Consider the following 13,364-nt stretch of genomic DNA (forward strand, 5'->3'; position numbering starts at 1 on the left):
CTCAGAGACGCTGGAATCGAATAACGTGTCTTCAGACCGCCGGAGGATCCCCGAGCTGATGCTCTGGCAGTGGGTGTCACGCCTGATCTGATAACTCATCTAAATAACTTACTTTTATTAATTTTTTTTTTGACCCTCAACGTGCTGTTGTAGTGATAAAAATTAGAAAGACTTAGTTTACATTATAAAAATCATTCCTTTCTTTTTGAAATAACATTTGTTTTGTACCTTGACTGCAAGCTGGCTTGTTTCAGGGAAAGTGCAAATATAAGCATAAATGTTCTATTTTAAAGTTTTTGTTTTCAGTGGAACAAAACTAAACCTTTAAAAGTCCACAGTGGACACTTCTATTCAACTAGCAGTGGTTTTCGGGCTGATAGACTCGTATATTAACATGATCGAGGGCAGATGACGGAGTTTGGTAATAAAACCGGACTCATGCAGATCCCCAAAATCCAGACATATCCAGATTGTCTGCTGAACGTGCGGCGCAATTTAGCTAAAAGCAGATGGACCTATTTTAAGTTTTCTTTTCTTTCTCTTTTTTTTTTTAGCGCGCATTGGCGCCGCCTCCTTTCTGTGCGTAAAGACGCATTACGAGGTGCCGAAGTAGCTGATAATCCACACTGGAGGTGGCCTTTGGTCACAGCACAGCCTCTCATTGATGAGTGAGGAGACGCTAACAGCTCTGCATTAACTCCGTTTTGCTTTTCTCCTCCTTTGGTCTTAATTGTCCCCTGCCCCGCAGCTCGCGTTCCGACTGTAAAAACGAGCGCGTCTCGGCGATGGTCTCTTCCTCCGGGACGCTGAGCTCATTAATGGGATTTCTCATTGACCCGCATCCGCAGCGGGCGGCTGGACAGTGAGCCCGGCGGCTGGATGGACAACATGTCTCCGCAGCAGCAACAGGACGTCCCCCGGAGAGGCGCACCGCGGGACAACAGACCGGTAGGACGCGAAGTCTACTTTTCGTTTTGAAGAGTTGTGCGCAAAGGAGGCGCAGACAGTCTGCGGAGCAAATCTTTGCTCGTTGCGTCTTTTGTCTGTCTTTGGGCTGCCTTGCATGTATGAATGAGTGAATTGTTCCTGGGGAGGAGTTCAGAGTTCACCACCAAACTACTGGGAACTTTTTTCTTTAGGATGATGGTTTAGAAAATACAACATGAGCACAACCAACGTGAAACAGTTTAATTTGTTAATTTGTTAACGTTTTAGTGGAATCACCTCCCAAAACATAATAAGTTCACAAATGACTGATTACAGTTTAATGTTGCTGTCAGCAGAAATAAGGAGATTCTAAAAGAAATGTATTTATTAACAGATAAAATGCCTCAAGTGTCTCTGAATGATGTAACAAAAATGAATGCTTGGTGACGATATTTAATGCGTCCTTATCACAGTGTATAAATGTATCATAACTGTTGTTTAAAAAGTTGGATCCAGTCAGCAGTTTGTCGATAACTGTCGTCCTGTGGAGGAGTTAATACAACTTCATCGTTTTGAAAACGGTTATTTTTCAGACAAAAATGAAAAAAGGTGCTTGTTGCAGCTTCTCAAATGAGAAGTTTGCTACTTTGTTAAGTCACTTGTCAACGACGTCAATCTGGTTCTCAGATTTCTTCTCAAACTCGAGTTATGCAGTTATATGAAGTTATGAGTTATTTCCTTTTTTTTTTTTTTTTTGGATGAACCCAAATCCCATGAACAGTTAAGACAACAACAGTTAATGATATATTTTCAAAGTTCTTGGTTCAAATACGGCAGCTGGTAGTAGCAGTTTCCATTAGTTTAAATCCCTTGAAGTTCGGTTTGTTTCCCAACACAAATTCCATAACTACACGTGAGCTTATGTTTATTTTTAGTAGTGAAAGGTTGCAGTAAAAGGAATGTTTCACCGCTGTGTGACCCCGCTAAACCACCGATATTACACTGTGAAAGGTCAGAACTACGTGGACGTTGGATTGATCCTTTCTCACTGTGGAGCTTTTGATTTTTTTCTTTTTGGAGTGAAACTTTTTCGCAGACAGCGTGGAGACTGTGCCGTCATTCAGTTGGTCCCATCGCTTTGGGCGCAGACAAAAGGATCCCAACAACTATTAAATAGATCTACATGTTTCCCTCAGGATGAGGATGAGATGGGACATCCTACTGAAGGAAACCTCCTTAGACTTGTGTAATCACATATTTCAGGCATCTAAACATTAAAAAGAAAACATTAAATCTGCTAAGAGACAAAGGAAACCATAGAGGAAAAAATTCAGCCGACTTTTTCAAATATATAAAGTTTGCTGGCAGCCCAAGTTCCAAACAATGCTAAATCCTGCAAGAAAGTTGAGAGCTGATCCCCCCCCCCCCTCCTCCCCCCAAAGCTTCTCCCCCAAAAGAATCCAGATGTACGTAAACCACCAACATGCTTATAGTTTGTGCCCAACGTGTCCCTGTTCTGTTGGATTGACAAATGTAACAGAAGCAGCTGTGAGGTCACCGACTTGAGCCTTAAAGGTTGCTTTACCTCGTCACCCGACTCACCACACAATACGTATTAGTGGGTTAATCTGACACACAATGAAATATCTGAGCTTACGTAACCCTGGTTTATCACCTTGCTTCACACTCGCAAATCCGTCTTCAATTAGATTGAATGAACCTTTAGTGACCCGCGTGGGGGAATCTAGGACAATGGAATCAAGGTAAAGAGAAATAGCATCTCAATATGCGGGTACGGCGGCTTCATTCTTAAAAGAAACTTGTCTTTGTAGCTATGAAATATGTGTTTGCTGCAGCACCACAAACATAAGGACACACACACTAAGCCGGCGGAGTAGTGAGCGAGGTCAGGAGTGTCAAGTCACAGGCGGATTCAGGCAATGCGGACTGTAGCATGTTGTCCCACGGCTAGTCTTCACTTTCCTCCGTGTTTAAAAACTCCAACCTGCCTCCCGGTGGAGGCCGACGGAGCGTTGGATGCCCCGAACATGGGGGAGGGGGTGGGCAACTTATGTGCCCTTCTCTTTGTGGGACGCAAGCCTTATGCAGGGCAGTGTTTCCACGGTGGCCTTTGGGTGACATAAAAGTTTAAAAAATTCGTAATGGAGTACCAATAGTGTTTGGTTTGTCCTTTCTTGGCCACCGTAGAAACTTTCCCATTTCCCTCTGTAGATATAAATGGTTTAGAGCTCATAGAAACACAATTTCTTACTAAGTGATTCCAAACTAATAAAAACATAGTTGTGGATATTATATTCTACCAATATATAACCTAATATCCTACAAACTGCTACTAGGAATTCCCTTTGAATTGTTTTTGTGTAAAATCCCAAAAGAACGATTAATGGAGTGTTAAAGTTACGTTAAATAACCAGAGTTAAATTTATGTCTATCTAAATGCTTGAGAAGAGTAATATTTTAGATACATGTTGCTTGTGCTGTCGTAGTAGTAATATTGGCCATAATAAATCCAAAACATTCGAATTGTCGGCCACCGCAAGCACATGCTGCAGAGGGACTGTGTCTGTTCCAATTTCAACATATCGATGTTTATAAGGCAGCGATCAGACAGCATTTTGATTCGGATGGACTTTATTGTTTCTTCTTTTTTCCCCCGGCAGAGGATGAAGTCTCAGAGTTATCGGCGCCAGTCGGCCCCGTCGCTGGTCATCACCAAAGCGCTGACCAGGTCCAAGACTCTCTCCAGGTACGGCGACACGCATAGCGGTTCCTCGGGACAACACACAAACGCAAACAATCGCATCAGGCTCGACCCGGAGGGAGGTGTTCCATCGCCTTGCATAGATAATCCTGCAGTAACCAGTCTCATTAGAGGATCAGGCGTCTATTAATAGGACTGTCTTGGAGTGTACCGACTGGGAAAGGGAAGAAGAAGTAACCTCATTAAAAGGCACCTACAGAGGTGTAGCACCTCGACGAACAACAAGCCCCCCCTCCCCCAGATCACTGCCGCCACATGCTGGTTTCTGTTTAACGGCATAACTCTTCACTGTTACTAAAGAGTGGACTAAACACAATATATGCTGATACATTAAATTATGTATCCACATAATTTGCATCCAACTGTTTTAGATTTCTTTCTAAAATGTAAATGTTGTAGTTTCTACCACTTTTTCTAACCGTAATCCATTGGACTGGTGTCTTCTGGCTAAAGTACCCGGCTTCATATTCAGATTCGGATTTCTGACAGCTGCAGATTCCCTGAACCCGTACTGCACTCGTGACTCACAATTCCGTAACACAATTTACATAACGAAGAGTGCAGGGGTCCTTTGAGCTGAGTAGAAACATCAGTATTTGGAAGCTGTCGTACTCGCTGACGAGGGAGAGAGACGGAGGGCTGAAGGGGAAGAGAACCTAACCCTAATAAAAGAGGAGCTGACGCCGGCGACGTCACTAACAAACATGCCCTCAGATAAATAAACCTTGAAACATCTCCTTATAAAGAGAGACGTCCGGGTTAGCAGCTGCTTAGCATTAGTCACCTACTCTGGGAAACGCAGTAAGAAGTTGTTTTAAACAACGTCGCATCAAAGTGGTTTTACACAGTTGAGGTCCACTTGTGCATATCTATAGTGTCCCTTAAAGGATCAACCTGTAGTCTTTCAACGCCATGAAAGAGTCTGAGTCCACGTTGGTGCAGTTTCCACAGAAACCAAAACGCAAATATTTTTTGAAGTGTTAAAGTCAAAATAAAACATGCCTGTGCGTTTGTGTCCCAGAGAGAGCTTCCTGGTTCCCGTGTGCCCAGAGACCTGCTCCTTGGTCCAGTCCTTCCTCAGTGGCTCCGATAGGTCGTTCCTTCTCCACGGACACGCCCAGCTGAAGACCGGCATGCAGACCCAGGACCGACACCTCTTCCTGTTCACCGACGTGCTGGTTATCGCCAAAGCCAAGTAAGCGTGTCTGTGTGTGTGTGTATGTGTGTTCATCCTTTTAAGTAAGGAGAATCTTGGCTGCTCCTCGCCCCTTAAGGCAGTGAATGTGAAAGTGACAAACGCGCTCTGCGTCACACAGATCCGCCAACCACTTCAAGCTGAAGGCCCAGGTGTGTGCGTGCGAGATGTGGACGGCGGACTGCATGGACGAGGTGTGTGAGGGGAGCACGGACCCAGAGAGGAGCTTTGTGATGGGCTGGCCTACCTGTAACTGTGCGGCTGTGTTTAGGTAACACACAACCACCCCCCCCCCTCCCCAACACACACACACACACACACACACAGGCTGTAGATGTGTTTGCAGGTCCTAAAGGCCAAATGAGCAGAATCGTGCTTGAACCCGAGCGTCAAATGGGTGTGCGTGACCTCTCCTCTGTGCTCCCGCTCAGCTCGGCGGAACTGAAGGACAGATGGCTCGCCCTCCTGAAAAGGTAACGCTCGCCATCGCGCATCAGCGTGGAGCGCGTCCACTTGAGGTGTAGAGAGAAGGGAGGCGTGACGCGTCCTGTTTCCTCTCTCCGCAGTCGCATAAGAGAAGAGAAAGAGAGGGAGGAACCCAAAACCATTCCTCTCAGAGTGTACGGGAAGGGAATCAACACTTTTGCTGTTGTAAGTTTACTCTGATGTTTGATCCAAGCTTTCGTCTTAATAAAGATGCAGATTCCAGATGTAATCAATTGTCTCTGTTGATTCTACACCACATAAGTCAGCATGTCCTTCTCTCCCCATCAGACCAAGACGCTCCCGGTCAGCAACTCGGATTCAACCAATGAGGTGATCCGACTGGCCCTGCAGCAGTTCAGCATCATCGTGAGTGAATCTGCTGCTCCTGCAGCGTTATTTATTTGATAGTTTCAATTATGTAAAGAATACAATAGTAATTTTAAATAGTGTTATATAATTCCTTTTATGATTCCTAAGAACACACCTGCCAACCTCCTGGTCATATCTGCCTATCCTTAAAGTTAATCTCTCATCAGAGGGAGTGTGTTCTCTGTTTTTTCTGACCATCTTTTCTCTCTGTCTCGCTCAGGGAAATGTGAAGGACTTCCAGCTGTGGGTCATCTCCAAGAGGGACAACACCCCTTATCCTCTGATTGGTCAGTGAGCTCCAGTCCAGTTTGACAAAAAATTAGAACGCGCCCTCAAAAACACACTGGTACCCTTCATTCAGTACGCCTCCATCAGGGTGTGAGCAAATCACACAATGCTACGGCTGCGTTTGCTATCAGTCACATCCGGGCCTCCAGGGAGTGACGCGGGCCGTCTTGTCCCCCCGCCTCAGGTCACGAGTTTCCCTTCAGCATCCAGATGAGCCACGTGAGACACACCATGTCTCAGGGAGGCGGAGGAAGGGACGCCGACGGACAGAGGGCCATGCAGGTGGAGCAGATGCAAGTGTACAAGCAGTGCCAGTTCATCATGAAGCCGCGACCCGTGGAATTGCCGCACGCGTCCGCAGGTGATGTCATTATTCATAAAGAGTAATCACAGACATAGCAGAGTGAGGGGCTTCCCGATTCGCTCTGGGATGCTGTCATTTCCTTCAATCAATTTAATGCATTTTTCAGAGTGGTGTCAGAAGCCGTTTAAAAGGAGGCGTTCCCTCATCACCTGGGCCTTCTGGCGAGGCTCCTCCTCTCACCTGAACGAGCTGTCCCTCGCCAGCGCGCCGCGCGGCTGCCTGTTCGGCCGGCCGCTCGGCTCCGTTTGCATCGAGGACGCTCTGCCGAAGCCGGTGATGGTGAGTCGCGCTTCCTCCGCACTCAAGTGTCGCAAAGAATAAATAAATAAGAAACATTGTTTGCCCAGGACATGATGGCGTTTCTGTACCACGAGGGCTCATGGACGCGGGGGATCTTCCGGCGGTCGGCGGGGGCTCGCGCCGTCAGGGAGCTCCGGGACAATCTGGACGCGGGAGGGTTTCAGCTCCCTCTTTCCAGAGACCACGTCTTCCTCATCGCGGGAGTCTTTAAGGTGGGACGCTACGAGCTGTTTCATCTATGTTTTCAGATCTCGGTGGGTTATTCTTCCTTTTAATAGCACCCATCCCCCCGATCTTCAATGTAAACGAGGCGGGTTTGAATACTTAGCAACACGTGCTCGTCACCTCATTGACTCAGATCTGTAAGCTGGAAAACAAATCCGCTTCCAGAGCTGCGTTACCAGGACAAGCTGTTCACAATGCCTAATATAATCTCTTATCATCTGGAGGGATAACAGAGAGGCTCTGTGGACGAGGGATGAGACTTGCAGCACAGCACCTGTGCTGTTACTGTCATTTACATTAATGATTGAAGTGATAATGTCATAATCAAATATCTCACTTTCACTGTGAGAGGAGGTTTTACGCCGACATTTTCAGGCACCTAATGTGTGATGGGGGCGCGCATGTTTCCTTTCAGGATTTCTTGCGCAGCATCCCAAGCAGCCTGTTCCGCTGCGAGCTGCATGAAGAGTGGATGGAGGTGCTGGATGAGGAGGATGAGGAGGAGGAACAAGTGCAGGACGTCAAGAGGTAATATTTGCACACTCCACCCGGTTCCACTTCTCGTCAAGTAACGGTGTGGATTTTGGGAAACAACATGCGGTTTTCCAGATGCTTGAACATGTGGCGTGACCTTCAAAGCTTTACGCCACTTTATTTCCCACATTCGTTTATTCCTGCAGGATGATATGCCGCCTGCCCAAGGAAAACGCCCTGTTGCTACGCTACCTGTTGGCGTTGCTGCATGGTATCCAGGGCAACGCCCACGAGAATCAGATGACCACTTTCAATTTGTCAGTGTGCATCGCTCCCAGCATGCTTTGGCCTCCCGGAGCCCCCTGTAGTCCTGAGGTTGAGGGAGAAGAAACCAAGAGGGTAAGAAGGAAACATCACTTTAGCAGCTAATGCATTATGGAATTTGACCCAGATCTGGATGGATCGGTAACTTTGGACACGCAGCACTGTTGCAACGCGATGTAATCCGTTTTGTTACGTTGACAAGAACGGAGACAACTCCGGGGGCAATGCCCGGACAGAAGTACTTTGTTTCACAAAGCATTTTGCCACTATTTGCTGCCTAGAAATGATGATGCACCGTAAATACGTAAAACAGGACAGTGCTCCCACGCAGCCTTGAAAAGTGTCCAACACTGTTAAGACAATGGAGCTTTGGTGAATGCTTACCAGGTCGTCCTGGTAGTTACGATAACAATACCCACCGTTGTCTTTCTCAGGTTTGTGAGCTAGTGAAGTTTATGATTGAGCACTGTCAGCAGATCCTGGGGGAGAATCCGTCCTCCCTGTTTGGAGGACCGCCGCAAAGACTGACCGACGAGATGGGATCAGGTGCGGGAAAAATATGACAGCACTCAAATGGCCTACATGGTCGCTCCCGCGCATTCATGCAATGTAAAAAAGAGGTGTTTTTCATTTCATTGTTTTCGTCCCGTCCCCCCCCCCCCCCCCCCCATCAGACTCCTGGCCGTACCCTCTGACAGACTCCTCCTACGACAGCCTGGACAACGAGCTGGACTCCCCGGCCTGCGGCAGAAGATCCGCCAGACCCAAAACGCTGCGAGGCAGCCTGGACTCCGTCCTCACGTTCAGCGACTGCGAGCAGGACCCGGACCTCCCGCCGGCCCGAACCGACAGCCCCCCGTGGCGCGAGAAGTCCCCCCCGCTGGGGCGGAGCGGCGGCGGGAGAGAGGACGCCGACCCCTCCTCTCAACCCGGCCGGGATGAGCGGCGGCGGCGGCGCTCGGCGCCGGCTGTGGCGTGCGAGGCCGAGTTTCGTCCGTGCGTCCCTGGGTGGGGGGGCCACGGCCTCTCTCACGGGGGCGAGGAGCTGTCCAGTAAACCCGGCGGCGTGGCGCTCCAACACAAGGAGGTGGAGGTGAGCTCCCCCAGCCTGTCCCCGACCCCCGCCTCCCCGGAAAAAACCCGGTCCTCCACGGACTCCCTCGGCTCCCCCAGCGGTGACGCCGCCCGGGAGCCCAGACGCGGGCTTCACCCGACCAAGAGTCATCTGCCCCCCGGTTCCCCCCCCTCCTCTCTCGCCTCTAAACCCATGACCATAAGTTCTGCCGGTGGACATCTGGACCTGGGGACTTTTCAAAAAGCCCCCACCCAACCCAAAGAAGCAGTCAACTGGGGGACCCTGAAAGGCTGCAGGGGCCTCCACCCAAACTCCTGGCTGAAGAAAGGCCGCAGACTGTCACTCACCCAACAAGACACCGTGGAGAAGGAGGCCGAGGTGAGTGAAGTGGTTAAATATTTTGATCTGCCATTGATTGATGTTCTATACAGCTACTAACGTTTTAAAAGAAATGGATCATATTTCCTCAGTAGCGTCACGCGGCGTCTGTCAGTCGGCTTTAACAACTGGAGAGACGTTCACAGCAGCTTGTGTCCACACACGTGAACACAGCAAAGGTGCTTTCTCCCTGAGGACGGTTAACTGGTTAACGAACTGCAATGAGTATTCATATTGTTTTCTGTGTCCCACTGGCGGAATGCGTTTGTCTTATTTATTTGTGACTGTTTTTTCTAACCCTGAGCTCTTCAGCTTCTTCTGTAAAAAAGATTTTTGAGGGAAGGCGCAGAAAGTGGCAGCTTCAGGAGAACATCATACTAATAAATAAAGATGTTTGTGGATCAGTTTGTTGTGCACAGGAGAAATGGTGTCATAGAACAAAAACATCACAGTATAATGTCAAAAACAAGCTCATAAACCTGACAGACATTTCTTTGTGTACAAACCTTATATAACATAAGTTTTAAGTGTAAAGCATGTTAAAAAAGGAGTATATTATAGTTCTTATAGCAAGTTAAAAACTAACAAGTGAAGTACTAACGTTGTAGTACATTCTCTTTAAAAGGTCATTGTATAGATGGTTGGAGAAGTGAAAGCGTAGTTTGTTAAAATGGAATTCATATTTGAGTGTGTGAAACCTTTTAAGAAAGTCACGGTATATAATGTTTAAATAAGACATCATATACTATGTCCAAAAACAATCTTACTATAGTATGTTAAGTAAAAAAGGCAAATTGCTGAATGTTAAAAAACACAATTGCATGGTACAACGTGCCGCGTATATTCTGTTAAAATAATGAATTTGATAGTATGCCATCAAATATGTAGTCATGATATACTATACTTTTAAAGTCCCAGCATGTCAAAACCCTCAGGCTTATAAATGCTGGTAGTCAGGAGGTTGTGGCCTTGAACCTTGGAAGGTGCAACAAGCTTTAAGCGCCATAGCGCAAAATGCACAGACACAATTCTTCAAAACATTTTGAATCTTCAAAAGTCACCCTTCCCCTTGTGTCCTTCTCCATAACCACCAGGCTGCACCTCCCTGAAACGCCCAGTGGGGAAACTGCCCCCATCTCCACCTCCTCCTCCACCACCAGGATTTGAACCCTGAATGCACAACACTTGCAGATGGATATTTTATTTTCACTCACTGAAGCCACTGCACCACCAGTCAATCCCACATCTGCACTGCTTTGTTCCTCATATTTGACCCTGAGGTTGGCTGTCAAAACGTATGACCAAAGCTGAGGTCAAATCAACTTACAAGATTCACTGATTGAGCCTCAAACCGACAACCTGTGGGACCGTATCCCTCTGCTACACCCCTACGCCATCACCCCACACACACCTCTGGAACACTCGGTTTCACGTATTTGGCCTTATGGTCCAGTGTCAAACCATGAAACCCAATGACACACCCACAAACACAGTGATGGCAACTTCTCTGCATCTGCACTATTCTGCCACGTGGTGACTGGTTCTTGTATTTGACCTTGAGGTAACTGATCAAACCCAAAGGTGACCGCTTGCCCCTCTGCTTTAATTAGCACGATTTACCCTGGATTAGGCAACACTATGTGGCGTGTGGTTTTGTAAAGAAACAACACAATGTTCAGCATGTGTCTTCATTCTGAGCTCGTCCAGCCTCGCCAACTTCTTCTGGACCGAAGGACAGAACTGCAAAATAAACTTTAGTCGCTGTCATTTCATGAGTTTTTACTTGCTTCTCTGCTAGTTTTTCTACATACTTTGTTATGAGCTATTTTTAATATGTTTATACTATGACTTCTTCCACATAGAAACAAAGTATAGTGAGTTAAACGGTGTGCGGACTGATTGACATCGCTTTGGTTTCTGCCAGCAGGGAGGATCCTCCGATAAGTCGCTGACATTGGGGGAGCAGGAAAGAGGAGCCGCGAGGGGACGAGCACCACCGATGTCCACCGGCCAGCCGAAGCCCAAAGCGTCCCGCGGAGCCTCCGGGGACGCAGGGCGGGAAAGACGCCGCGCGATGGGGAGGCCGGTCCACTCATCCAGCCCCCCTTCCCACCATCGCTCCACAGGCAGTCTCCAGTTCCCCAAGTCCCCCTGGTTCGCCGCGTCGGACTCCCCGGTGACCTTCGAGCAGCTCGGCAGCGAGCGGCGGCGGCGGCGGCAACCGTCGCCGTCTCCGGTCCCCGGGCCGAGCGGGGCGTCCCTGTCCCTGTTCAAGCAACACAAGTCTCCCCCCGCGGAGGAGGGGCGCGACGCCGGGGCCGGCGGGCGCCGGGGGTCGGAACCCGGGCGGCAGGCGGCGGCGGGCCGGGCCTCCGGCGGGGGGACGCGGAGGCCCAGCGACCCGGGGCCGAAGGTCTCCGAGGCGGCGGCCAAAGCGGTGAGGGACTACTTCTCGTCGGACCCCCAGAGCGGCGAGCGGGTGACGGCCGCGCTGGCGGAGAGTCGCAGCGATTGGCTGAAGAGGTGCAGCGGGGCGGAACCGGACTTTGAGCAGCTTCTGTTTGCCGAGGAGTCTTACGTCTGATTACGACCGTAACGTAGAGTCACGTTCTGTTTACAACCTAAAAACACGCTTATTGGTTCTTCACTCTGCTTGTTTGTGGTCACCGTCCAGTTAGAGTCTGTCCTTTTGTAGAACATATTTTTTTTTAAATACCAGGTACATTTTGAGCTTTTTGCCATTAAGGGAATATGTGTAATTTATGCTGAAACACTACTTTATTTGCTGAAGGATCGTCTCGGTATCAAATGCATCAACTAAGTTGGATCGGACCCTCATTCTCGTGTTTTGTTTCAAACGCCAATTTAAACCACCTAGAGTTGCCTTCTTTTTATCACGAACAAGTACAATCTCTCATTCAAAATGAATCAATGGAATTTCTATAATAATCGTCTATAAACAGATTTTTTTTAAGGCTTAATGGGATGATTTCTGGCCTCAGATTCAAATGTCCATACATAATTCAGCATTACATTAAGTTGATAAAACAGATGCCTGTCGACTCTACATTGGGCAGTTTTCACTTGTATTGTTTCCCTACTTTGCTGTTAAGAAAGTCCGATAGTTACATTTGACCAAATGAATGGGATGCAATCCTTTGTTGCTGCTGCTTATGTATAAGACCAGTAATGTAAATCTTGTGTGGGACCCTGCTGAGCTCTCCACTATGCGTTTTACATCACAAGAGCACAGCTTATTCTGTAATGAATCAGTTTTGTATTTAGTACCATTACGCCGTTTTATCTTAACTTACTTACAGATACTCAAACTATTCTCAGTGATGGGAAAACTCTACTGGGGGTTTCAATGGAGCGTTTTACAAACTGTAATGTCTCTTTAAGCCTTATTTGCATTATCATGTATGTCCAGTTCCAATTTAAATTGTGTAAATATAATCCCTCAAGTATGTTCTTCAAGCTTTATATTTTATGCACCTCCGAACTTTGTTTAAATAAGCTACAAGATCACTTGATTTTTTATGTTTAGGCCTCCTTACCTGTATTCAAACGCTGTGCTAACAAGCTGCATTTGCAAATAAAATCACCTGACTATAACGTGGCTTAAGAGTTTGTCATTGAAGAAGTCTGGTATTTCTTTCCCGCTTTCACTATATACTAATGTGACTAACGTATTTTCTCACACATCTTTTAATTACTGAGTCAATAATTTAGGGTTAATGAATCAGCAGTCTGGCTCATCAACAGAGCCCGAGCCCCCCACTGACAGACCAACATCCCACCGGTCCCTTCACACTCACCTGTCACTCACAACACAGTTGTGTAGAGTATGGTTATAGCTTATGCGCTTTATTTTTTAATTGTATATTCTATATCCTCCCCCATAGCCTTATATTTTAGTCCGTAGAGATAAATTGTAAACTGAACATGCCATTTTCTGATATGGTTGTCTGATGTGATCTGACTTCTAAAATAAAGCGGAGCTCGAATAGATGGAGCAAAGGCTCCGGACACGTCGACCAACGCGCACCCACAGGTGGCGTTGATTTTTTATTTCCAAGAAGTTATAGCATATTAAATGGATATAAAACCTCATGTTCATGTCCACAATAAACTTGTTTAAAGTTGAATAATTCAGGGTAATTTGTCCACCGTGTCA

At 47.3% G+C, this 13,364-nt stretch overlaps 1 protein-coding gene across 2 annotated transcripts; it reads left to right on the forward strand.

Annotated features, from left to right (window-relative positions):
• Positions 1-623: 623 nt before the first annotated feature.
• LOC120817256 (rho GTPase-activating protein 20) lies at positions 624-12,802 on the forward strand. 2 transcript variants are annotated; one of them, XM_078099466.1, is made up of 16 exons: positions 624-948; positions 3,609-3,694; positions 4,731-4,904; positions 5,026-5,175; positions 5,336-5,377; positions 5,471-5,555; positions 5,679-5,756; positions 5,980-6,046; positions 6,232-6,408; positions 6,518-6,690; positions 6,759-6,923; positions 7,352-7,464; positions 7,617-7,809; positions 8,169-8,280; positions 8,409-9,187; positions 11,112-12,802. In XM_078099466.1, exons 1-16 carry the CDS (start codon positions 880-882, stop codon positions 11,769-11,771), a joined length of 3,123 nt encoding a protein of 1,040 aa, XP_077955592.1. In that variant the 5' UTR covers positions 624-879; the 3' UTR covers positions 11,772-12,802. The 2 variants fall into 2 exon arrangements, with proteins under 2 accessions (XP_077955592.1, XP_077955599.1); XM_078099473.1 differs by having other exon boundaries at positions 11,115-12,802.
• The last annotated feature ends 562 nt before the right edge of the window (positions 12,803-13,364 follow it).

The sequence above is a fragment of the Gasterosteus aculeatus genome, chromosome 1, assembly GCF_964276395.1.
Source record: "Gasterosteus aculeatus chromosome 1, fGasAcu3.hap1.1, whole genome shotgun sequence".
Taxonomy (NCBI): domain Eukaryota; kingdom Metazoa; phylum Chordata; class Actinopteri; order Perciformes; family Gasterosteidae; genus Gasterosteus; species Gasterosteus aculeatus.

Bases quoted from the DNA above. Each gene is read 5' to 3' on its own strand.
- LOC120817256 (XM_078099466.1), top strand. From the start codon at position 880: ATGGACAACATGTCTCCGCAGCAGCAACAGGACGTCCCCCGGAGAGGC. The intron at 6,691-6,758 runs GTGAGTCGCGCT...TTGTTTGCCCAG, and splicing joins CTCTGCCGAAGCCGGTGATG to GACATGATGGCGTTTCTGTA. The intron at 8,281-8,408 runs GTGCGGGAAAAA...CCCCCCCATCAG, and splicing joins GACCGACGAGATGGGATCAG to ACTCCTGGCCGTACCCTCTG.